A 26,162-nucleotide genomic window follows, 5' to 3' on the forward strand; every position below is an offset into this window, starting at 1 on the left:
CTCTGTCCTTGTCATTTTCCTTTCTGTTCTTGTCCCCAGAGCTGAAGGTGTCCCTGTCCTTGTTGTCACTGTTATGAACCCATTGTCTGCAGTGCTGAAGGAGTCTGTGTTGCCATTGTCTCTGTGCTGTCCCCATGTCCTTGTGCTGTCCCCATTGTCCCCATTTTCCCTGTGCTGTTCCTACTGTCCCTGTGCTGTCCCCACTGTCACCTGTTCCCATGGTGACCATGCTGTCATTGTATGTCCCCAGAGTTGAAGAAGTCACTCTGTGTCCCCAATGTCATCTGTACCCACTGTCCTTGTGCTGTCCCCATTGTGCCCACTGTCCCTGTGCTGTCCCCAATGTCACCGTGCTGTCCCTTTCCCCCCAGAGCTGAAGGAGTCCCTCTGTGACATTTTCTCCCACTTTGGGCAGATTTTGGACATTTTGGTGTGGCGCAGTGTCACGATCCGCTCAACCCGAGTGGGAGTCGTGATGGTTCATTCAACCCAGGGTGCAAAAGACAAAAGGCAAGAGTCTCAGGTTTGTTTAGCAGAAAGCAGTAATGCAGTTTATTGAGTGCTAACAATCAAGTTTTGTGTGTGTGAGAGAGAGAGAGAGAGAGATGAAGTAAAAAGGAGAGAGAGAAGGATGGGATATAGCTACCAACAGACGGGACACATCCTCGTGGCTGTCCAACGAGATGCGTTTTCAATCCATTGGGGAGAAAGAGATCTCTACGTCTTTTTAGGAAAGTCACGCTTTATAGACCTTTTCCAAATCGAGTGGCCTCTGGCCAAAAGGTGGGGAGATTTATAGACTATTGTATACGGAGATCATTGCCCCAAGAAACAGGTGGAACAGGATGCTACAGCCAGTACCTTGCTGAGTGCAGCGTACCATGGCAAGAACCAAGCACACCTACAAACAGTCCTTGGCAAGCATCCACATAGGCCAGGCCACAACTCAGGCGAGTGGTGTGGTCCCAGGGTCTCAGTCTCTGATTATGGCCGTGAGGCAGATCAGAGAAACTTCGGACCGACTCTTACGCCACCCTGTGACTCAAGATCATCGTCAAGAGCGCTCCTTCATGGTGTTGTTGCGAAGTCTTCAGAACTCGTACGAGTTGCTAGCATATCCTGGAAAACAGAGACAGAAAGTTGTACAGAATAGAAAAGTAGGAAAAAGATAAGGGAAAGGAAAAGGGAGAAAGAAAACAAAGCAAAGAACCAATTTTCAGTTTCAATTTCTGATTACAAAAAGACAATCAATGTTAATAAATTTTCAATTTCAATTTCTGATTTAATAATAATAATTTCTTGGTTAAAGCATAATAAGCAATTTGAATTAATACTTAAAGAAAATGCAACATAATTAAAAACTAAAAATTAATCTTAATCAATATTCATGATGCAATACAACAAAGATAAGCAATTTTAAAACAAGTAATTTTTAAAATTACAAATCAAATAATCAATTTCATTTTAAAATGCAACACAACTAAAAATAAGCAATTTTAAACCAAGCAATTTTCAAATTTAAAACAGCAATTTTAGTAAAGTTACAGACAAAGATCTAAATTATTTTTAGTACGCACTATCAAAATCTTCTATGAAAATACTATCACAAGCAGGTTTAAAGCATGCACACCCATTGCTCATATACTCCAGTAGCGTTTCAGGAATCTCCTTTGGATAACTTTCAATGTTACAGACATTCTGTTCTATGTCTAAGCAAATATCTTGAGCTCTGATTGCATTACTTTCACAGATAAGCCCTTCTTGTTCCCAGACAATGTAAGTTTCCAACTTAATAGTGTGTTATGTCTCACAAATTTCACGGGCCCATTCTCTATGCTCTAAAGGATAGAGAATAGCTCCGTCGTGATTCAGCCCTAATGCAGTGATAGGGAATATTGAATGTGCTGAAGCATTACATATGGTCAGTGCAAAGGCTGTGGTTGTGTTTATGCTGGAGTAGTAGTTTCACCAGGATTGGAATTCTTTTTCAAAATCATGGGCATTATCCCAAATTATTATCCGAATTTCAGTAGGAAAAGTGGCTTCCTTGACTTCTCTTATGATTGAGGGAGCAACTGACTGCATCCACAATTGAGTCTGGATAAAGTAGAGAGCTAAAGGAATGTTAGCCAATTTATTCACTAATACTTCTAAATCAATACTATTCAAAATGCCCAATTTGTTCCCACAACACCAGTTATGTCTCTTGTTTGTTTCTTAAAAGGGTCCTCCTGGTTTTGCCGCCAGGTTGCCCACCCCTAGAAAAGGTGAACAAGCCAGCTGAATTACTGAGACATTGTTTTGCATTGGCAATTTGACTTGTTTAAAAGGCCATGCTGAATTAAACAATACTTGTTGTTGGTCAGTTTTCCGAATTACCCAAGGTCCAATTTCAAAAATTTTCAGGCTCAGTATAATCAGTGGTTGGGTAGTAGGTGTTACAACATTAACATCGAATTCCCCTCAGTATTTTGTACTGTTTTTACCACACATAATTTCATAGGAAAATTGTACAACAGTTCAATTTTGATTTTGAATCTCACAAAATAAAACACGGCTTTAAGGTCCTGTGCCATAACTGTATACAGGTTCAATGAGGGATTCAGCAGTTAATCTTCATGTTCCATGGTGTTATTCTGTGAAAAGTAAACACAATAGAATCTGCCACAAAGAGGCAGGGGGTTAAAATGATGGAACTATTCAGCATGTAATGCAGATTGGAATTCTGTTAACTTCCCAGTCATTTTGCTGCCAAGAAGGAAGTCACTCTGTAACTCCTTTAAACACAGGATAAGAGTCAGTGTAGGTGCAAACAAAGGAGGCACTCTGTGCTTCAAGCTGGAAAACACTCCAGACAACCGTTAGCGCCCCAACCCAAGAGCCACCCTCTCCCCCAGCAATGATTTGTTCAGCAGAAGCATTAGTGAGCTAAGAATTAGTGAACAAAGATTTTCTGGGGGAGAAAGCAGAGGCTACTTTAATTACCGAGGCAGGTTTGTCGTAGCTGTTGCCCAAGCTCTCAGTTTTTGTTATTTCCAGATTTTTTACAGTTCCTTCTGTTACTGAGAAGATATTGCAGTGCTGCTCGATCAGGGCATACCACTTCCTGACTGAGGGTTTTTGGGCCATCCCATATGTGGGGGAGATCCCAGTAGTGGCTGTTTTCAAAAACTTCTCTTCCTGAGAAGACTTTTGAATTTTCTCTGAGACAATTTGCAAGTTAGGGCTTTCCAAATGGGAGATTATTTTTTGTTGGGTATCCCCCCACTATTTCTATTTCATTTCCTCCCACAAGGGTATCATCAATACATTGATAAAAAGCCACATTGGCAGGTTTGGGTTTTGGATTGACCATACAGGGAAGTTTCGCAAGTCTTGTAAAACCAGTTTGAGCCCTTCTTTGGCACCAGAGGGAAGAGGGTATTGTTTTATATTTACAGGTAATTGCATAGGTGATTTATAGCCAGCAGTGAGTTTTATTTCATGTATAATTTGCAAGCAGGTAGCTTTGTGAATGTCTTCTAGGAGTTGGTCGGGGGTGCCAACTAAAGCTACAGGGTCTCCCCTTTCCAAGAGGTTAAGCCCTGCTGCCCAATAAGCCACATGCTGAGTTGGGGACAGTAAGTTACATTTGACTTCTGTTAAGAAAGTCTCATGTCCCCAGTACCCACTAGCTGCTTGTTCTGATAATTTAGTAGCAGTGTACAGGATTTTTGTAGTGGTTATTTGTGGGTCAAAATTCTCATCTTGATAAAATTTTATTCTGTTTTAACCACAAGTTTCAAGCTAGGGCAGCAATGTTCCCAACTATTTTTCATCAGAGTTAGTTCTTTTTGAGGATATAAAAGATTAATTTCCTTCTCCTCTGTTTCTTTTGGTGACTCAGTGTGTTTTAAAGTCTTGGTGTGTTCTTCTCTTAGGGCAGCTCTTAAAGAACAATTCTCATCTCTCAAAGCCTGATTCTCATTCCTTTCTTCATCTAATTGTTTTTGCAAAATTTCCACTAAATTTTCTAGGGAGTCAGTTGCTCTTTCTTCACTTCTTCATGTAAAGCGGGTTTCTATAGATGCTGTAAGACAGGCCCCCAAAGCTGAGCAGAAAATGGTCTTATTTCTGCTTCTGTTTTTTTGTTCCATCTTTCAAGATTTTATCTATTTGCCCCTAAGCCTATTTCCTACTTTCTCAACACTGCAATATTACTCCTCTCTTCCCCACAACAGTGTATTCCACCTTACTTTATAAAATTAGGATCAATACACTTTCATTCATTTGCACTCACTCACCACAAGACATAAACACAAAAGAAAAAAATAAGGTACCTCTTACTCTTTGAGTTAGTTGTTAATATTTACTTAGGGGTAAAAAACCTCCAAAGCCCAGATGTCTTAGATCTTTGACATGGTACCAATGAAAGCCCAGGTTCTCTTGGATTTTTTTTTTTCCTTCTTCAACTCAGCAGCTTTCGTGGTGCCCTTACCAAGGAAAGCCCAGGTTCTCTTGGATTTTTTTTTTTTCTTTCCTTAACCCAGCAGCTTTCGTGGAGCCCTACCAATGAAAGCCTAGGTTTTCTTGGCTTTTTTTTTTCCTCAACCCAGCAGCTTTCGTGGGGCCCTTACCAAGGGTTTTCTTGGATTTTTTCCTTTCTTCAACCCAGCAGGTTTCGTGGAGCCCTTACCAAGGAAAACCTAGGTTTTTTTGGATTTTTTCCTTTCCTCAACCCAGCAGCTTTTATGAAGCCCTTCTTCTTTTTTTTCCTTTTTTTTTTCTTTTCTCCCCGTTTTCCAGTGGATTGTACCAAGAAACTCTCGGCTTTTTCTAAGGAGTCCTTAGCCACTCCCCTGGGACCCAGTCCTGATAACCCAAGGGGGGGGATTCTTTCACTCTTTTTTTTCTCTCGCTTTGTTTCCTCACTGAGTGTCTCACTACACTTCAGACTCAGCACTCGCTTCACAGGTCTGGGGTAACCAGCCCACGTCTCAGACACACACCACTCGCCTCCCCCCCCTCTCCCCCCCGTCTTAGCCTCCCCAAGCCCTTGTCTGGGTCTTCGTGCACAAGAATTGTGAGGCTAATGCCGCGGTCTTAGGGAGCCCTTTTTCTTTTCCTTTTGCTTTATCTGCTTCCTTTTTGTCCTTTGGGTAGTCCGACCTGCAAACCCCAATCCACACCAGGAGAAGTGGAGTGAGGCTGCCAAAATTGGGTGGGGCGTGACCCTCGCTCTGGGACCTCTGGGGTCTTGGAGGCAAGGTGTCGATCCCGGACGAGCCCCCAGCTGTGAAAAACACGGTTCACTGTTTTGGAAGAATTAAAAGGTTTAATAAAAAGACAGTAGGACACATACATAAAGCAAAGGGTTAAAACATATGGGTGCTTGGCATGCTGCCGAGAGCACACCTCTGCTTCGGTACCACCCCTTTAAATATGTTTTATAAGCCATCCATTTGTTACATTTCCGTAGACCTTCATGCATAGTCAACTGTTTCTGGAAACCGTTTAGCATGGCCCCTCCTTGGGTCCGCCTTTTTAGAGCATGCGTGTTTCTTGGCCTGTAGTTTCATTCTTCTCCTTATGCCTTTTAATTTGGGTGGTGGTTCACTCAGTGCATGTTGATAATTGTCTTGTCAGCTGCAGGGTCCCCATCACATGTTCATGGGCTTTTATCTTTGAGTAAGCGGGTAGTTTAAGCATACTATCTTTAAAAAACTTATGTCTAACTTTTACTATTAACCAAGATTATATCCATATAGAAATGCTATTTTAACATTATACATATAGCATTTATCCCAATACTTGCAAAGAGCCAACAGCATGTCATGCATTCATAACAGTCTCCTTTTGGATCTGGATTTCTTCCCTTCTCATGTTAATTAGATCTTCCTTCCCTCATTTTCTTATCAGTCTTCTCAGATGAGATGTCTGCAATTTACCATAGGCAGAGTCTTGGGTAGATATTCCTCAGTGGCCACTGATGTTCTGTTAATGGCTGCTGATGGCCTTTGAGCATTCCAGTGTGTTGATGTGTTGAGTTCATCCGACCTCACCTGGTGCAGCAACGCCCTGGAAAGAAAATTACAAGTCTTTTAGGGCAAAGGCAAAAAAAACCCCTTGATTAAAGTTACAGAAAATTTTTTGAACAGATAAATTTTCCAACACCATGTTGCCTTTAGGAGCTGGAACAGAGATCACACAGAGTTAGGGGAAATAAATAGGTATTTATTGGAGAGGCCTTCAAAGGCCACACCCTGGCAGCAACAGTGCCACAGCGTGGCCCCTGCCCTGCCCGAGTGGCTCCAAGATGGAAGTAAAAGAGGGCTTGGTCACATGATTTCACATTTTTATAGACTTCAGTCCATTTACATACAGGAGTCAACCATCCAATTAATAGTCTCAAATTGTAAGGTGTCCTCCTCCTCCTCTTCTCCTGGCTGGCCTGCCCTCCTCTTCTCACGTTGTTTATACTTTGGGCCTGGAGTCTGAAGAAACTGTCCTTGAGTCCATAGCTGGTATTGGACTATTTCGCCTTTATCACCCTAAAGCACAACAGAAAGCATACCCAAGCAGAACAGAAAACTTGGATCTTAAGGCATCAACCACTTTGGTCTAGTTTTCCCAGCTGCCCCTAGCATAGTCCCAGTCACTCACAGTACTATCCCAATATGAGTCCACTATGATGCCAGTCTCTGCCAGCAGGGCCCCAGTCGCTCACACTTACCCCACTTGCCCCAGCATGGTCCCAGTTTTCCCCTCAGCACATTCCCAGTCGCTCCCAGTTAGGTCTCAGTCACCACCCCTCTAGTCTCAGACACTCCCAGTATATCCCAGTTGCCCTGAACAATCTCGTAGTCATTCCCAGGCATTCCCAGTTACCTCAGCGTGGTTCACTTGCTCCCTGTTTTATCCTAGTTGTCCCTAGAATAGTCCTAGTGCCTCTCAGCATTATTTAGGGCTTTTTTGGGTGGGGAGGGAAATGTTTGGAGAATGCAGAAAAAAAATGATCCCAGTTACTACCAGTCATTCCCTATTATGATGCAGCTTGTGCCCAGCACTATCCCAGTGTGATCCCAGTTTTTCCAGTTGCACCAGTACAGTACCAGTCTCTCCCAGTATGAGGCCATGGCCCCCAGTGTGATCCCAGTTGCTCCCTATCAATGCCAGCATGATCCCAGTAGCCCCCAGTATAATCCCTGTGACTCCCTGTCTCTCCCAGTATATCCCAGTCACCCCCAGCATGCTGCCACTCTCACTTCTTCCCACTTGCTTTCAGCATGATTCCAGTTGTTCACAGCCACTCCCAGTCCATCCCAGTATGATTCCAGTCACCCTCAGTGTGATCCCAGTCTCACCCAGCATGGACCCAGCTGCTCTCCCTGTGATCCCAGGATGATCCCAGTTGCTGCCAGAATAGTTCCAGTTGTTCCCAGTTCCTACCAGGATGATCCCTAGAATAGCTGCAGTCTCAGCATTTTCCCACTATCTCCCAGCTGCCCTCAGTGTTGTTCGAGTCCCCCCAGTATGGTTACAGACACTCATTATATCTCCGTTGCCCCAGTAATGTTCCAGTTACCTCAGAATGATCTCAGTCTTTCCCAGTTATTCCCAGTTGTCTCCAGCCTGATCTCAGTTTCTGTCAGGGTCCCATACTCCCAGTTGCTCCCAGTATGATCCCTGTTATGGAATTAGTCGCCTTAGCATGGTTCCAGTACCTTCCAGTTGATCCCAGTTGCTCCCAGTGTGTCCACATTTTCCTCCCAACATGGGCCCAGTAGCTCCCAGTAACCCCCGGTCAGGTACCAATCACACTCACTGTAATCCCAGTGGCTCCCAAGATGATCCCAGTAGGATCCGTAGTCACCCCCAGTATGATTCCAGTCATCTCTAAGATGACCCCTGTCACTCCCAGATTCTTCCAGTATTATTCCAGTCATGCCCAGAGTGACTCCCTGTCACTTCCAGTGTGGGCCCATTTGCTCTGAGTCACTCCCAGTATGGCTCCAGTTGTGGCCAGTACTTTTCCTTTAACTCCCAGTCTGATTGCAGTCATTCATGATCTTAGTCATTCTAGGATGTTCCCAGTTCCATTCCACTCACTCGCAGTACAATCCCAGCTAGTTCCAGTAGGATCCCAGCATGACTCTGACATGGGCACAGCTGCTTCCATTATCATCCAGTGTGATTCCAGTTGCTCCCATTTCCCCTCACTGTGGTTTCAGTAGCTCACAGTGTATCCCAGTTGCTGCCAGCATGTTCCCAGTCACTCCCAGGTGTTCTCAGCTGCTTCTTGACTGATCCCAATTGCTCACAGCCTCTCCCAGTCACCCTCAGTGCTGTCCAAGTGTCTGCCAGTACGATCCAGTATGATCCCAGTCCTTCTGAGCATGGTTCCAGTTGCTCCCAGTTCCTCCCACTATGATCCCAGTTGCCCCAGCACAGTCTCAGTGACTCCATAGATGATCCATCTCAGCATGGTCCCAGTCATGACCAATTCCCCCAGTACAGAGTAGTAGCTCCCATTGACTCCCAGTGTTTCCAACACCTCAAATACCATAAATCCAAGGTTTCTGTGGGAATTTAAGAGAGCACATAGAAGAATCAAAAAGCCCAGAAAGCTGCTATTCAATGAAAATTTGGAAGGGAACTGGAGAACTCAAAATTCCCAATGCCCAGAATGCTGCAATTCATGGTTTTGGTGGGAATTTGGGAGGACAGCTGGAGGATTCTAAATTCCCAACATCAGAAATGTGGTTATTCCATGGGAATTTGGGAGGGGAACTGGAGGAAACTAAATTTCCAATGCCCAGATTCCTGTAATTCCATAATTTTAGTGGGAATCTAGGAGGGACCAGAAGGATTCCAAATTCTCAGTGCCTCGAATCCTGTTATTGCGTGGGAGCTGCTAAGAGGAACTGGAGGGTTCAAAATTCCCAACACCAGGAATGCCATTATTCCATGGGAATTTGGGAGGGGAACTGGGCTCTTCAAAATTCCTGACACCTGGAATGCTGCTATTCCATGGGAATTTGGTGGGAATTTTGGAGGGCGTATGGGTGATTCTAAATTCCCAACACCTGGAATGCCATTATTCCATGGGAATTTGGGAGGGGAGCTGGAGGATTCTAGATTCCCGATGCCCAGAATTCTGTAATTCCATTGATTTGGTGGGAATTTGGGAGGGAAGCAGGAGGATGCAAAACTCTCAACATCCAGAAAGCTGTTATTCCATGGGAATTAGTGAGGGAAACTGGGCTATTTGAAATTCCTGACAACCTGGAATGTTGTTCTTCCATGGGATTTTGGTAGGAATTTGGGAGGGCGTATGAGGGATTCTAAATCCCAAACACCCGGAATTCCATTATTCAATGAGAATTTAGGAGGGGAACTGGAATACTGAAGATTCCCAATGCGCTGAATACTGTAATTCCATGGGGATTTGGGTGTGGAGCTGGGGGATTCCAAATTCCTGGCACCCAAAATTCTGGTACTCAGCGGGTATTTGGGAGTGGAACTGGTGAATTCCAAATTCCTAATGCCCAAAATGCCGTAATTCCATGGGAAGTTGGGAGGGGAACTAGAGGATTCCAAATTCCCCATGCCAGGAAGGCTGTTATTACATGGGAATTTGGGAGGGCATATGGATGATTCGAAATTCCTGACGCCTGGAATGCCATTATTTCATAGAAATTTGAGAGGAGAGCTAGAGGATTCTAAATTCCCAGTGCCGAGAATGCTGTATTTCCATATTTTAAGTGGGAATCTGGAAGGGAAGCAGGAGGGTTCTAAATTCTCAATGCCTGGAATGCCGTAATTCCATGGGAATTTGGGAGGAAAACTTTAGGATTCACACTTCACTATGTCTGGAATGCTGTAATTCCATGGTTTTGGTGGGATTTGGGAGGTCAACTGAAGGATTCTAAATTCTCAGTGCCTGGAATGCCCATTATTCAATGGGAATTTGGGTGGGGAACTGGACTATTCTAAATTCCTGACACCCAGAATGCTGTTATTCCTTCGGAATTTGATGGAATTTTAGGACGACTTATTGGGGATTCTAAATTGTCGACATCTGGAATGCCATTATTCCATTTGATTATGGGATGGGACCTGGTCGATTCAAGATTCCCAACACCCATAATAGTGTTAGTCCATGGGGATTTGGGTGGGGAGCTGGAGAATTTCAAATTCCTGATGTAGGCAATGCTGTAATTCCATTGTTTTAGTGGGAATCTGGAAGGGGAGGAATAGGATTCTAAATTCTCAGTGCCTTGAATGCCGTTATTCCATTGCTTCCCAGCGTTGCCCACCAAACCCAAACCTGGACCTTTAAACCCAACTTTGCAAATACAGCCTTTGATCACCAAATCCAACCTTGAACTTCAACTCCAACCTGGACTATCATATTCAACCTTTAACCACCTGGAATGGGATGGGACGGGACGGGACGGGACGGGACGGGACAGGAGGGGATGGGATGGGATGGGATGGGATGGGATGGGATGGGATGGGATGGGATGGGATGGGATGGGATGGGATGGGATGGGATGGGATGGGATGGGATGGGATGGGATGGGATGGGATGGGAATGGGAATGGGAATGGGATGCGGATGGGATGGGATGGGAATGGGATGGGATGGGATGGGATGGGATGGGATGGGATGGGATGGGATGGGATGGGATGGGATGGGATGGGATGGGATGGGATGGGATGGGATGGGATGGGATGGGAGGGGATGGGGCCAAGCTGGCTGCAGGCACCAGCTCTGAGGCCCAGCTCTGCCACTCACCCTCCTGCGCCGGCTGGAATGGCACCACCTCTTCAGTCTCCTGTGCTGGGGCAGCTCCAGGGCTCTCTTCCTCCTTCGTCACCCAGGCCAGCTTGGTCACTCTGGGTGGTCTCTGCTCCATGTCAGTGACTGGACTGATGGCTACTTGCAGCAGAGATACCTCAGAAAAGCTCCCAGACAGCAAGTTCTGGAGTGGTGCCTGGAAGGCACCTATAAGAGAGAAGCCTCAGGAAGGCTACAGGACAGCAGGTCTTTGTGAAAGGGTTAACGAGAGACTGCATGTGCCTAGAGGAGAAATGTGAAAAGGGCACCACGATGAAGACGTCCAACCTTCATCAGAAACTCAGAACACTGAGGAACTCAGACATGGAGCCTTCCTCAGTGCCACCACTCGAGCACTGCGCCTGTGCTTTGCAAATGCTAATGAAAATAGTGAGTTTTAAGAAATATTTTGCATAACCACATCTTTTCTAAGGAAAGCTATGAATGTGCATTAAGTATAACCATGTACTGTAGTTTCTGTGTGCCTGGGTGTGCAATGTCAGGAGGAGTGATCCCTGTGCACCTGGAGCAGTGAATAAAGCAAACACCCACTTCTTGGACTTTTGTCTCGCAACTTTCTCTTGCCCCATTTTGGGGCAATTCTACAGGGAACACGTCCTGGCTGGTGGCCATCCTAAATCCAAGGGCACAGACAAGGAATGTGTGGGCAGGGCACAAATGCTGCTCTGACCCCTGGGGTCCGGCAAGCACTGAAATCAGAAGGAGTGGCAGAGTCTCAGCCCAAGCAGACCTGCCACCCCCTGAGCCCTGGTGCCCAGCTCCTGCCCCAGAGACCTGTGCCCCTGGGGCTTATGTACCAGAGGGAGCCAAAACCCACGTGCATTGAGGGCACCATCACAAGGCACCGGTCTCGCAGGGATCCCTGCAGCTCCGGCCCCTGCCCACCCTCTCTGGCACCAGCACAAAGGCTTCAGCAGAATCACCAAAGGCCGACGGGCTTCTGGCCATCTTCCCTTCCCCACTGCATGCCTGGGCAGCTTGCTGAGCACCAGCACCCTTTTCCCCCTCTTCCCTGATGCCCTGCAGACCCTGGGCACCAAAAGAAAGCACCTGGGAGTCAGTCTATTCTAACACATCCTATATTTCTACACCAAAGGAAAACACAAAGAAGAAAAGAACAATCTGGAAAAAAAAAAAAATCCCTGCTGGGCCAGGTGGCTACCCAGGAGACAGAGCCTCCCAGATCAGCTCTCCACAGAACTTCAGCAGTGCAGTCAGCCGAGGCCTGACAGATGAGGCCGTGTCTCCCATGCCCGGCAGAGCTGATCTCGCAGCCTCTGGAACATGGAGATGGGAGGCCGCTCTACTGCCCTGAGAACGTGCGAAGTTTGAATTGCCAGACTTCGGACAGCAAAGCTGGCATCATCTGCCATGTCTTCAAGGGCTGGAAGAGAGAGGTACAGAGCCATGGTCAGATCCCAGATCTGCAGGGACACAAGGAGATCCTGCGCCAGGGCCATCGCAGACTGCTCTAGCCATGGCCAGGAGGGATCAGGGACTACTGGGATCAGCCCGAAGCTGCTGGCCATGAATCCCCCACGTGCCCCTGAAATCTCTGCGTGCTCTGCTCACACCACCCCCCGTCCGCACAGGGAGCAGAGCCCTCCGCAGCCGGGGCAGGGCCTGCAGCTCCTCCTGCCAGCCCCGCTGCCAGCCCGCTGCCCTCACTCACCCTCACAGATGATCTGAAGCTCTTCCTGCTGCCCCCTCAGGCACTGCCCGGCCATTCCTGGGAACACAGACCTTGTCACGGCTCTGCCCAGCAGCACAGCTCCCTGCCAGCGGCGCTGCCAGCCCTGTGGCCACTCGCCCTCGTGGCCGGCAGGGCTCAGCCCGGGCCCTTGCCGCACGCTGCCGCCCAAGGGCTCGGCTGCGGGAGGGCGGCAGCAGCCCCGAGGGCAGCCGGGGCTCCGCGGCGCCGGGCCCGGACGGCAGAAGCTGCCGGGGCAGCAGGCGGGGCTGGGGCCGAGCTGCGGCGGGGCAGGGAGGGAGCCCGGGCTCACCCATGAACCTGACGGCCGCCACTCGCAGGGGCTCCTGTGGGCTCTGCAGGTACGGCAGGGCCTGGCGCAGGTGCTCGGCCGCTCGGCTCCTGTCCTCTGCCAGCTGCGGAGAGCGCCAGGGGGGCGCAGTTGGTGCAGGCTCAGCCCCTTGGCCGGGCGCTCCGTGCGGCCAGCACTGGCCTCCCCTGCCCGCACAGCTCTGAGGCGCGGCCAGCAGCCGCTGGGCCGGGCTCAGCAGGGGCACAGGGCCGGCTGTGCCCGGGGAGCCTCGGTGCAGCCCCGCCCCGCAGCCCCGCTGGGCCGGGGCTCCATCGGCACCCGGCTCGGGGCCGCAGGAGCCGGGAGCAGAGCCCGCGCAGCCCAGGGAAGGGAGTAGCGTGTGGCTGCAGCACTGGGCAAGGCCGCGGCTGCCAGCCGCACACACCGAGCAGCGCGCTCAGGCGGCTTCTCCAGCCCGAGGCCGGGGCTTCCGGCCTGTCCTTACCAGGTGCACACCAACACTCCAGGTCTGGTCCACCTGCAGCATCTCTTGGAGGTCCCTCCTCTTCAGGAACCTGGCTGAAGAATGCAGCGTGGCCCGGGAGACCTGGAGAGCAGCAGAGGCGTGGAGGTGGCCACAGCCCAGGGCACGGGAGCCACGTCCCTGTAGCGCGGCCAGGAGGAGGCTGCAGCCTGCGAGGCGCCAAAGCAGGAGGCAGCCGAGTCCCTGCCAGGGGCTGCTGGCAGCCGCCGAGTCCTCACCTCAGCCACGCGCTGGTTCTCATCGTGGCAGTGGAAGGAGAGTGGGAGCAGGCTCTGCTGCACGTGTGACTTCAGGGCCATTTTTATCCTTTGCGATGAAAAGTCCATCATCTCTCGGAAGATGAACATGGAGCACAACTTCACCTGGCTATCATCCTGTATGAAAGGAAGAGAAAAAGACCTCAGCATGGGCTGCTTCACACCCACCTGGGCACAGGCCTGAAAATGCATAGGGCACAAAGTGGGCAGGAAGCACCCAGTGGCTGTGGCTGGAGGCAGCGAGCCTTACGTTGTCAAAGAGTGGCAGGAGCGCCTCAGCCAGCTGCAGGGCTAGGGGCGTTTCTATCATGGTGCCACTGTACGGGAACAGACAGCTGAGGAGAACGATGCTCATCCTAACCACGTCACTGTCATTTTCCCGCAGGAGCTCCACGAGCCTTGCGTGCAGGCTCCACATTCGTATGGCCTGTGTGAAACACAAGGGTGTGAAACACCACCCTGGTGCCGCAGGGCCCAGAGGCCAAAGGGCTGTGCCAAAGCACACAGGCAGCTGAAGGGGGAGGCAGGAGAGCTGGGAGCAGCTGCCTCAGCTCCCAAAGCCCAGCCAAACCCAAGCAATCACGTTCCCCAGCCCCACACCGGCAGCACGGCTTCAGCCCCTGCCCCCTTCTCACCATGGAGATGTTCTTGCCGAGCACCACGAGGCCTCTGAGTGCCAGGCGCTGCCTCTCCCTGCACTCGCTCTGCAGGTTCTTTGACATGGTGTCCAGGACGCGCTCGTGCCATTCACTCCAGTCCAGGCCCTGGAGGATCTGAAAGGCACAGGGAGCTGCCAGGGGAGCCGGCCGGCAAGAGCTCAAAAACTGCACAGGGCTGGGCCCAGGCAGCAGCACAGGGCGCAGGCACCGTCCCAGGCAGCTGCAGGCACAAGAGTGCAGAGAGCTGGGAGGCAGCTCAGCCAGGTAGCGCTGGCCTTCAGGCTCACCTCCACAAGGAACGCCGTGATGGCCAAATCCCAGAATGGCATGTCTTTGCCGAGCAGCCCGAGCAGGTAGAAGGCAATCTCGGAACACAAGGCTACGGATGCGTGGTGCATTTCTCTGTCAGGAGGAAACAGGAAGCAAAACGCTGAGCCAGCGAGGGCAAACCTCTCCCCGGACTGACTCACAGAGGTCTGCTCGTTCTCCAGCCACCATGCAAGGGGACCCGGGCCCTTTGGGAGGCGGCTGCTCTTGGGCACCCTCGTCTCCCAGCCTTTTGCAGCCTCCTTGGCCGTCCCTTGGTGACAAAGCCCTCTGGCCCCAACCACGGGGACTGTGTGGGGCACCCCGGGCAGAGGGCACAAATGCCAGGGTCAGTTGGGGAGAAGGGGTTCTCACCTGGCCAGCACACCTACAGCACAGTGCTGGGTGTCAGCACAGAGCAGTGTGTCCCAGGCACTCTTGTCTTCCAGTGCCACCACCACATCCCTATAGTGCAGTCGGCAGAGCAGGGCCTTCAGGGTCTGCTCTGCAAAGCTGTGTGCAGAGCAAAGGCCAGGTCATGCTGGGAGCACTGGCTCCTGTCCTGGGGATTTGGCAGGGACAGGAACAGTAGCATGGAGCACCTGTTGGGGTTGGTGGCAAGGCCATGTTGCTGCTGGCACCCCTTCCAGAAGGTATCGACTGGCTCTGGCATATCCAGTGTGCTGGAGAGCACTTGGAAGAGCAGATTCGCAAAGAGGCGGGAGAAATATAGGGTCACAACATGTGGGATGCAGGGCACCTGGAGGATCTTCCACATCACCAGAGTTGCCTGCAAAGGACAGAGCAGCCTAAGACAGTGTTCAGTGCCCAGGTGTCCATGTGGTAGCGTGGGAGGCAGAGGCCAGCGGAGATGCAGGGGCAGCTGCGGGCCTGGTGCCCCTGAAGCTGCCCCTAGGCCAGGATGCTGCCCAGCACCTGAGGCAGGGAGATGCCCTGGGGGAGGGAGGATGGAGAGCTGACAGAGAGGTGACCTTGGGGTGAGCAAAGGCCAGTTGCAGAAACTCACAGCCAGGGCAAGGACAGCTGTGCAGTCCCCATCGGAGGTGCTCGTTCTGTGCTCTGGCCACTTGCCCATCACATCAAGGAGTGTCAGCATGGCTGGCTCTGCAGTCCTGCACGAGCACATGATGCTCTTCCACATGGCCATAGCAGCTCTGTGGGGTCAGAGCTCTGTCTCAGGGAGGTCTGGGACACAGCATCGTGGCCTGGGCAGCAGCAGGGAGCTGAGCTGGCTGCCAGCCCTGCCTCTGCCCACTGCCCCTCACTGGCAGCAGCCAGGCAGTCCAGCCCTGTGGAGACTGGCCCCTGAGGGGCAGGGAGGGAGCACAGCAGCACGCTGGGGGCTGACATGCCAGGGCTGGCAAGGAGAGGAGCCAGAAGGCCCTGGAATTGTCTGTTTGTCAGACACCTGGGGCAGGCTGTACAGGGTGATGGGCTGGTGAGCCCTGAGCCTTGTGGGCACATGGGCGCCATACCTGTCACATGATGGGGCCACACGCAGGAGAGCCATCACCACATCAGTGGGCTGTGCCTCTGTCAGATCCAGAAGGGGCCTGTACACATTGTACTCAGGCCTCTCATTGGCAGTGAGCCACTGGTGGATGTACCTCACCATAGCGGGCACCTGCAGAAGGCACGGGAGACTTGGAAAGCTGCCAGAGGGAGTAATGTGCCCAGCTGCTCCAGAGAAGTGACCCGGAGCTTTGGCCCCGCTCCCATGGCTTCTGAGGCTTACAGTGACCAGCAGGCATGGCTTGGGAGGGCAAGCAATTCCTGGGAGGATCAAAGGCAGGCCACAGGCTGCTTACTTGCTTTGGATTGGAAGGACCCTCCTGCACAAGCATATCCAGCAGGGCAGCACTGGTCTTGGTTTTGAAGATGGGAGAGTATGCTCTGACCACAGTGCCCATGACGCTGGTCTCTTCCTCGCAAATTCTCTTCATGAATTTGCAAACCATCTGTTTCAGGAGGACAAGAAGGGAGGGATGTCCATGGAGTGCTCCAAGCATGGTGCTGGGCTGAGCAGTGCCAAGTCGCCCAGCTCAGGTGGGGCTGGCTGCAGGTACCTGCGCTGTTGTGCGGAAGAGGCCATGGGTGCGTTGCTGCTCTCGTGTGCGCTCCATGGCTGCACCTGGCAAAGAGCGAGCACAGCCCGAGCTGAGGGGTTGTGGGAGAGCCAGAGGACAGAGCCCAGCTCTGGTCCCCAGACAGGGAAGCCCCAGGATGGTCCAGGGCATGGAGCACAGCTGAGGGGTGTCTTCCCCAGCCCCTCTTCTGTCCTGTCCACTGGCATGTCCCCAGGGGATGGGATAAGGGGATGGGATGGGATGGGATGGGATGGGATGGGATGGGATGGGATGGGAGGGGAGGGGATGGGGGGATGGGATGGGATGGGATGGGATGGGATGGGATGGGATGGGATGGGATGGGATGGGATGGGATGGGAAGGGATGGGGACAAGTTGGCTGCAGGCGCCAGCCCTGGGGCCCAGCTCTGCCACTCACCCTCCTGCGCTGGCTGGAACTGCTCCACCTCTTCAGGCTGCTGTGCTCGGGTAGTTCCAGCAGCTTCTTTCTCCTGCTTCCCCAAGACCAGCTTGGGCATGCTTGGGGCTTTCTGCTCTACATCACTGCCTGGATTCATGGCTACTTGCAGGAGAGATGGCTCAGAAAAGGTCTGAGTCAGTAAGTCATGCTGTCGTGTCTTGAAGGCACGTGCAAGAGTGAAGTCTTGGCAAGGCTATAGACAGTGAGTCCTGCACTCTGGTCTTGGGGGCTCCTGCCACAAGGACAGGGGACTCCTTCAGGTCAAGGACCGTGGTCAGCAAATACCACGGTCTGCTCTCGACGGCAGAGGCTGCAGGGATGGGAGATGCCTCTAGAAAGCTCCGGGTCACCAAGTGCCAAGGTGTGCCCTCAAGGGCATCTGCAGAAGAGAAGCCTCGGGAAGGGCACAGGTCAGCAAATGCTGTGGTCTGGCCTCGAGGTCACCTGCAGGAGTAATGCCTCGGAAAGCTGCGGGTCAACAAGGAATGAGTGCGCTGTGTGGGGGCTCCCGATGGCAGCGCTCTGTCCCGTCCTGTCCCGTCGCATGCACCGAGTACTGTGGCGTGGCCGCGTCACTGCCAGCACCTATGTCACCTCGTGTCACAATGAGCCCTTGGACACGCTGTCCCGTTCCGTGCTGCGGTGACCATGCTGCACCGTGTCACAAAGGGCCCTTGCATGCACTGCCACCTGCCCTGGGGCTGCCCCCAGCCCCTCCAAAGTGTCCCAGGTCTGATGGAATGCCTTGCCCCAAGTGTCTCAGACAGCCCAACAGGATCCTTAGGAGCGACTCAAACCATCAGCAAACACTGCCCTGCTCTGTGGGTTTAAGGCAGCAGAAGGAGGCCCCATGGCTGCCGAGGCAGCTGCGATGGGAAGGGCATGGGGCCTTGCACAGGAGCTGTCATGGCCTCCTTGGGACACATCCCGCCTGGTGGCCTTCCTAAATGCAGCGGTGTGACACGGACAAGGAATGTGTGGGCCAGGGCAAAAATGCTGCTCTGACCCCAGGGGCCAGGGAGCACTGACATCAGCAGGTGTGGCAGAGTCCCAGCCCAAGCAGACCTGCCACCCCCCAAGCCCCGGCAGAGCTGGTGCCCGGCTCCTGTTCCACAGACCTGTGCCCTGGGGAGGCTTCTGTGCCTGAGGGAGCCAAAGCCAAGGTGCACTGGGGGCTGTGCTCCATCCTAGAGGGGCTGTTGGCAGGAGCACCTGCAGCAACTGCTGGCAACACTTGCTGTGTGTCAGATAATGTTACTCCTTCCTGGAATGCTTTTTTTTCATGGAAGGGATTGGTAGTAGCATAAAAACACCACAGCTACTGAATTTCACAGGACAAAGAGACTCCACAGAGACACTGCCCTGTTTCCTTGAGCTTTTCTGTCTTTCTTTCATTTGGGAAAAAAAGGAGTTGGTCCAGCCTCTGCTATTCAACACTCCAGTGGCTGTGTGTCTGCATATGGCAGCTCACGTCCAAATGCAACTGGGTGCCTGCTGAGCAATGGACGGCAATAGATAGCCACAAACAGGGAGGTAGGTCCTCAGTGAACATCAAGGCAGCTAGCTGGGCAAGTGCAGAGGCTAGGAATAAGTCTGGGAGGAGAAGGTGTTCTGTGTCTCTGATGATGGTGCCAGCCCCCTGAAGGAGCAGCCAAGACAAGTGCTGCTAACTGACATGTCCTGCTCTCTCCTGCTGTCAGATGCACACAGGACAGATTTGCTGCCACAGATCCACCAGACGTGATCCAGGAACAATGGAAGGCCATGCATTGGTAAGGAATGGCCTCCAGCAAGGGCAAAGCAGAATCTTCTAGCAGCAAAGCCTGAGCCTGTTAAACGGGCCTCCTCAGCAGACACCACAGTGCTTCCCTCCAGCCCTGAACATCGGCCAGAAATGCTGCTTTTCTTCAACGCCTGCTACTCCTTCCTTTGTTCCAAGTCCATCCAGGATTTAGTTTGGAAGCTCATGCACGTGTCTTTAAGGTGCCTGCACGGAGGAGAGGCATGGCAGCTGCAGCGCAGGGCTCGTGTCCCTCTCACAATGGCATGGATTCTGCTGCCTTGGGACGCCTGCCTGTGGAAGGCGAGTCTGCCCTCAAGCACGGCCATTGGAGTCAGTAGGGGGCACAGGCTGCAGTTGCAGCTGCCAAGGGCTGCTGTGAGGCTGGCAAGTCAAGAGCAAACCATTGTGGCCAATTCTGCTGAAGCCTTTTGCCAAAGCACGTGCAATTGTGCCCACAGTATGCCCCCTTTTGGCATCGCGGCCAGTGCGGATGCCTCGTGGAGCAGGTTTGGCATTCGGGGTGCTGCTGTTGCTGTGCTGGCTCTGGTGCTGTTTGTGTGGTGCCCAGAGCTGCTGGGGCAGCAGGGACTCAGCAGCCCTGCTCGAGGAGACATGGCAACTCTCCCCATGGAGGCAGAAGCTCTGCGGGCCCAGAGCTCTGTGTCAGCGGGTCCTCGGTCTCAGCTCTGGGGCCTGGGCTGGCCGCCAGCCCTGCCTCTGCCCGCTGCTCTGGCAGCCTCCAGTGACCGTGCCCTGGCTGGGCCCCCTTGGCCTCCCTGTCCCCAGCCAGCGCGGCCTGGGCCCCTCAGGGGTGTCTCCACCCTCCTGCTGAGGCCCAGCCTCGAGGGTTCAGCCACAGGCGTGGCAGACTCTCTGGGGAAACACCAGAGCAGTGAGGTGGCAGGAACAAGGTGGCTGCCTGGGGCTGCTCTGGCCTCTGACACCCAATTCTCAAGGCTTCCCACCAGCCCAGCCCCTCAGAGGCCTCCTGTTCCTTGGAAGCTCCTGCCACCTACTCCCTCCCACCCACGTGGCCCCCGTGCCTTCCTATGGCCTTGTCCTGTCAGGGCCTCCACAGCCCCTCATCCTTTGGCGGCCTCCCAGCGCCCCATCCCCTCAGGGTCTCCCCCAGCCCTGCCAACCTGCCCGGCAGCAGCACGGCCCCGACGCAGCTCTGCAGGAGCCGGATCGAGAGGCATCTCGGAGCCCTCAGCAATGCAGGCAGCAGCACTCGGGCAGGAGGACACGGATGGTGCTTCCTGGCTGGGAGAGGCCTTGTGGCCATCTCCAGGCACCGCTCTCGCAGGGATCCCTGCAGCTCTGGCCCCTGCCCAGCCGCTTAGTTGGCAGCATTAAGGCTTCAGCAGAACCACCAAAGGAAAAGGGGCTTCTGCCCATCTTCCCTTCCCCACTACACGCCTGGCAGCCTCCTGAGTGCAAGGACCCGTTTTCCCCTCTTCCCCTATTCCCTGCAGACACTGGGCACCAAAAGAAAGCTCCTGGGAGTCTGGGTATTAGAACACATTCTATTTTTACGTCCTATGAAGAACAAAAAAAGAAGGAAAAAATCGAAAAGGAAAGAAGAATCCCCACTGGCTCAGGTGGCCCCAGCTGGCAGAGAGCCTCTCCACTCAGTTCTCCTCAGAGCTCCAGCAGCAGAGCCTGCCACGGCCCCACCGAAGAGGCCATTTCCTGCATGCCCTGCGGAATTGATGTTGCAGCTTCTGCAAGATGGAGCCCAAAGCTCTCTCTACTGCCCGCAGAAGAAGGGCTGGCTCAGCCTCCTTGGGACACCTCCTGGCTGGTGGGCATCCTAATCCCACAGGTGTGACACAGGCAAGGAACGTGTGGGTCAGGGCACGAATGCTGCTCTGACCTCTGGGGCCTGGGGAGCACAGACATCAGCAGGTGTGGCAGAGTCCCTGCCCAAGCAGACCTGCCATCCCCTGGGCCCCAGCAGAGCTGGTGCCCGGCTCCTTCCCCAGAGACCTGTTCACCAAGGGGCTTCTGTGCCAGAGGGGGCCAAAGCCCACGTGCATTGGGGGCTGTGCTCCATCTTTCAGGGGATGTTGGCAGGAGCATCTGCAGCAACTGCTGGCAACTCTTGGCTTCTCTCAAGAGGTCAAAGCTGGTGGTCCTGGAATGTTTTTTTAATGGAAGGGATTGGCAATGGCACCAGAACACCATCAGCTCCCAAGTTTCACAGAACAATAAGATTGTACAGATGCACTGCTGTTGGGAGATCAAAATTACGTGAGACAGGGCAACTGAGAGACTTTTAAAATATGGTTTATTGCCTCGTGGCATCAGTCTCATAGAAAGGTGAGACATTAAAGGTATTACATTTAATGCCATAATCAGAAGCCATCTAGTTCCCTACTACAATGCCTTATGTTAGGTTTTTATCCAATCACATACTTTTACAAAACTTGGTAACATCTTTTTACACTAATTAATAAATGTTTTACTTTTTGTGACTTTACCGCAATGCATCATTTTTAGCCAATTATATAACACTTCACAAACCTACATTGATACATCTTAAATTTATAGCTAACTTTATAACAGGTTTTATTCCTAAACTTTAAAATCTTTTACTCTTTTACTTGACATATTGCTTTGCTCATATAATGCATATCTCCATTTGCGTATGTGTTGGTTTCACGTGCTTGGGGGGAGGGGTGGATTCACCTCAGGGCAGGCCCCATGGGCCTGGGGAGTGGGAGGGGCTCTCCTGTCTCTGGGAGCTTCCCCTGTGAGCTGCTGGCACCAATCAGAGAGCTGATTTGGTGATGGACAGCTCGGGAACCCAATGAAAATTTATTTTGCTTTCACAAATCACAGTGGATTGAGTTGGCTGGTCTCTTTTCTGGCTTCCGGTCTCCGGGGGTGGTGGTCCCTGGCTGAGGGCTCCGGCCCGGCTCTGGGCTCGGCCTGGGGTCCAGCCCGGTGCCCCGGCTCTGTGGGGGGGGCCCGGCTTGGGACCCCGGCCCCGGCTTAGTGGGGGGCCTGGCTCAGCCTCATGGTCCTGGCCCCCCCCTCCCTGACCGCATGGCTCCGAGCAGCCCCAGGCGGCCTGGAACTCCCCTCTCCACGTGGCATAGCCAAGCGGGGGCGGATCGGGGAGCCACCAAATGCTCTCCCTTCCCGCCTCCCCTCCTCGTTCTGAGAGAAGTGGCCTCCAGCTGCCCACCTTGTTTCTTCACGATCTGGATACAATTGTAACTTCTTTATGCCTGGATAAGAGCCTCAATCTCCTGACTTCCCTGAATGAGAAGAAATGAAAGCATGGAGACTACAAAGGTCAGCAGAATGAAGATAAAGTTCCTGGTGGGAAGAGATTGAAAAGATGCAAACTATAAGTAGCTGAAAACCTTTTTTGTGGGCTAAGGGGATTGTGACTTCACTAAAATTCCTTTAAACTGTGAAATATACTTGGGGAGGGTTTGGATGCTTGAGTAGAAGACTTTTTGCCTCGGGGAAATGGAGCTCTTTCTGTTCTGGGACTGGAATATGAACAGAGACATTTGATAGAGAAGGAGATGACTTTTTGCCTCGGGGAAATGGAGCTCTCTCTGTTCTGGGACTGGAATATGAACAGAGACATTTGATAGTGAAGGAGATGAAGAGAATTTTGTTTTTTCAGCAGCCTGCCTTTAAAAGTAATACCCCAAGTGTGTAACATAACCCATAGCACAGCTCTGGAAGGACTGTGAAAGAATGGGAGGAGAGTCAATCTGCAATATTTTCCTGGGAGGATGTGAATTGTGAAGGTGAAGACCCCCCCTTAGCCATAACTAAAAAAAGGGACTTTTCTCTCTTAAGTAAACTGAACTGATTATTTGGATGTATAACTGACTGAAGTGCTCTCTGTATGTTTGTTGGTAAGAAATGTGGAATGAAGGGGAGGAGGGAACAATCTAGGAATCTTATTCTGAATTATTTTTTGTGTTATTAATAAATTTCTTATTCTACCTTTTTAAGTTTTGAGCCTGCCTTGTCTCTACTCCTGGGTCCTGTCTCTAAAAGAAATTAAATATATTAAGGTTGGCAAACCCAAGTCACACCGTGACAGCGTAAAACATATTTCCTCTTATATTTTTGTTTTATGTCTGCTTTATTTTCACTGTCCTAATTCTCCAAGCTCTCTCCAAGGCCTTAGGTCAAACACTGTATCCATCTCTATCATTGAGCCTGTATGCACAAGGCCGTGAGAGCTTTCTGTGCCTGCAATTCCCACATGTTGTCATGTTTCCCTGTGTTCCAATAAAAACATTAGCCCAATCTCTGATGTCCAATGCTCCAGTTGCTGCGTGTCTGGCAGTGCTAGCTCATGTCCAAACACAACTGGGTGCCTGATGACCATGGCAATGGAGAACCACAAACAGGGCAAAACCAGGAAGTTCAACCACGGCAATATATAAAGCTTAAAACAATATCTTGTCTATTTCCAAATGCAGATATCAGCAAACACATGCAGGGGAAGCCAAATGAATTCCAACATTCCCAGGAAACTAAGCAAGGATTGCACACAAGGCCTTTGGAAACACTTCCTAGATGAATTAAAGTCTCTCCCATGCAGGGCTGTAGTAGCTGAACTTCTGCACTGCTGCACAGTTCCAGGTAGAGTGGGTACAGTGTTCCTGTACAATCTGAAATAGGGATGCAGGCTTGGACCAAAGTCTTTCCTGGGCAGGATGATGCTGAAATCCACTGCATTATGAGGCCTGAAAATTAGGCAAGAAATCAGTGCTCCATAATATAAGGCTTATGGGGCAGGTATTTGTTTATTTGATGCTGGAGTGAGAGGCATTGCTCCACCACAAACTCACCCGTGCATTCTTTGCACAGTACTAGCTTGTTGGAGAAGATGAAACTGAGGAAGCTTGTATACATTTTTTACTTAATGTGCACATTATTCTTTCCTAACCTTCATATTGCAACATATTTTCTAATGACATGATTATGTGAGCCCTTGTAGCACATCCATAGTTTCTGCAGGAGGTGGTCGTCAGCCTGCTGCTGGTCATTTTGGATGAAGGCTCATAAATGTTCTTTGGGCTGAACTTTCCACCCCTGCTTCCTGGGCATGCTCTATAGGATTGTCTGCTCAAATAGCCAGTGGTTAGGTTTTGCAGTTAGCTTGTTCTGCTAAGTTTGCTGATTTTTAAAAAGTGCTTCATTCACATATGCTGTTACTATGTAACTACTTTTTCCTGCACAGCTACAAGTTTTGTGTAGCTCAATTATCTCATTGCTTCGCATCAATCCAGCCCTTTCTTATATCCTTTGCAGTTTCTTTTGCATCTATAGCCTTTTTGTGGTCTCAAAATACCTGTTTCAATCCTGTATCTCATTTTATTCTGCTCCCATTTGTGATACCTGGTGGCAGTTTGTTTACAACACCATACAAAACACTGGCTCTTCATGCAGGTTCCTAGGATCTGTATTCCAGTTCCTAAAATTCCTACATAAAGTTGTGTTAGCCAGTTCAGATTAGGTAGCCAAGATGTTCGAGTTTCTCACAATTATTTACTCCGAGATGTAATGTCTTTGGTCACTTCAGGGAGTACTTTTGCATGTTGCCAAATGGTATGGATACCCTCTGCTATTTGCTGTAACCGATCTATACAAGTGCAACAATTGCTATAAATTAGAATACGAACTCCTCCCATTTGGCTGTTATATTTTCTAACACCATTGGGTTTTTAAAGACTACTTTGAATTAGTTTATTTCAGTTTGTAATCTTCTTCAGGCATCTGCTCTTGAATTAGCAATCAATTCTATTTTGGCTGAGATGCTTGAAACGGCCTTTTGCAGTTGTGTAATTCCTAAATTTGGGAGCAACGCCCTAACAAAACTGAAACCTGGTGCTGTATCACACCAGTGGGTTATTGGGCGTTGTCTAAGTGACTCTAAGTAAGTCCATAGTCCTTGAATGCTACCTGCCATTTCATTAGTTTGATTTGTAACCTGTAACTGAGGGAGAAGGTATCCCATGGTACATTGGCCAGTCCAGTTACCTGGTAATTGTTTCAATGCTATTCCATTCCCACAAAACCACCAAGATGCATCTGGAAGTCGCAGCTGTGTTAATTCTCTGGGACTCATTTCCGCTATGTCTATCAAAAAGAGTTTTCCTTCATCGGCTGAGTGATATTGACCCACCCAGTTGTGTCACCGGAAAAGTTGCCTAGATTTGCTCGAGTTGTTCAGTCCTATGTGTGTGACTGACTTGCTGATAGGTAGTAATTGGAAAAGGGGCTTTCCCAAGGAAGATCCTGCTGTCTACACTCAGCACCGGTGTTGTGTAAACTCTGGGGGTTCCAATCTGACCAATTGCTTCATGGTTCCCCTGTTAAGGGAAGGTTCTATTGTTGCATCTCTCTGCAAAGCCAGCAATCCCTGAGTCCTGTACAATCAGCTGGCATTTCTATTAGTGTTACGTGGGTGACAACATCAAAGGCCGGTGTTGGGGGGAGGAGTCGTGGGGTTTGTTTTTGGGGGCCTCCTCCTGGAGGTGTTTCCCCTAATTTGTCCTAAACCAGGACAAATATATTTGGCGCCCAATGTCAGGGGCTCAAGAAAGTGGAAAAAACTTTATTACTTTGTATTGGTATAGATGTTGTTTGAACTTATAATGTCTTTTAGGATGGAGGCTGGCAGGTGTTTTTGGTCACTAGGGTTTTTTGAGGTTTTAATACCTCTGTGTTTCATAGGTTTATTTTCTTATCTGGAAATAGCTCCGGTATTGTCCCTTATATGTAGTTTCTGTAGTAGAGGGACACTGACCAGAATATTCATTGGGCTGGGCTTGGTTGCAATGGCTTGCAGGAGGTTTATTAAGATGCTGGAATCTGTTCCATGGAATGTATGGTTCATGGTTATGGTTGTGCACCCAGTTTGTTAGAGGAGAAGCAGGGGAGGAGGCTTTTCAGCCTTTGTCTTCCTTCTTCTCCTCTGAATTTTTTACATCTCTATTAGAGAGTGTTCAGTTTTCCCTGAGTGTTAAAGAGACCAGCTTTCTGGTGTTTAATTTAGTAAGCTTTCTTTATATGGTCTGCAGTTTATATAGAATGAGAGCTGAGATTTCTAGAGGGGCTGGTGAGACTACTGACTTAGAAGCAAAGCAAAGTGTGAGGAATCCTGAGTGGTGTGGGAAATGGGAGGACATGGGCCAAGTCTTAAAGGAATTTTCTGACCCTATAGTCTGGGACTTTC

The 26,162-nt window shown here is 50.7% G+C and overlaps 1 protein-coding gene across 1 annotated transcript; it reads right to left on the reverse strand.

Moving 5' to 3' along the window:
• Nucleotides 1–11,909: 11,909 nt before the first annotated feature.
• Nucleotides 11,910–17,254, reverse strand: LOC130266022 (uncharacterized). Its single transcript, XM_056515350.1, has 15 exons — nt 17,116–17,254; nt 16,678–16,742; nt 16,420–16,569; nt 16,087–16,235; nt 15,618–15,765; nt 15,193–15,380; nt 14,966–15,103; nt 14,572–14,686; nt 14,261–14,398; nt 13,876–14,052; nt 13,587–13,742; nt 13,330–13,431; nt 12,846–12,948; nt 12,515–12,571; nt 11,910–12,226 (listed from the first exon to the last, which is right to left on the reverse strand). Exons 1-15 carry the CDS (start codon nt 17,252–17,254, stop codon nt 12,057–12,059), a joined length of 1,995 nt encoding a protein of 664 aa, XP_056371325.1. The 3' UTR covers nt 11,910–12,056.
• Nucleotides 17,255–26,162: the final 8,908 nt, after the last annotated feature.

This window comes from Oenanthe melanoleuca, unplaced genomic scaffold, assembly GCF_029582105.1.
Source record: "Oenanthe melanoleuca isolate GR-GAL-2019-014 unplaced genomic scaffold, OMel1.0 S001, whole genome shotgun sequence".
In the NCBI taxonomy this organism is placed as follows: domain Eukaryota; kingdom Metazoa; phylum Chordata; class Aves; order Passeriformes; family Muscicapidae; genus Oenanthe; species Oenanthe melanoleuca.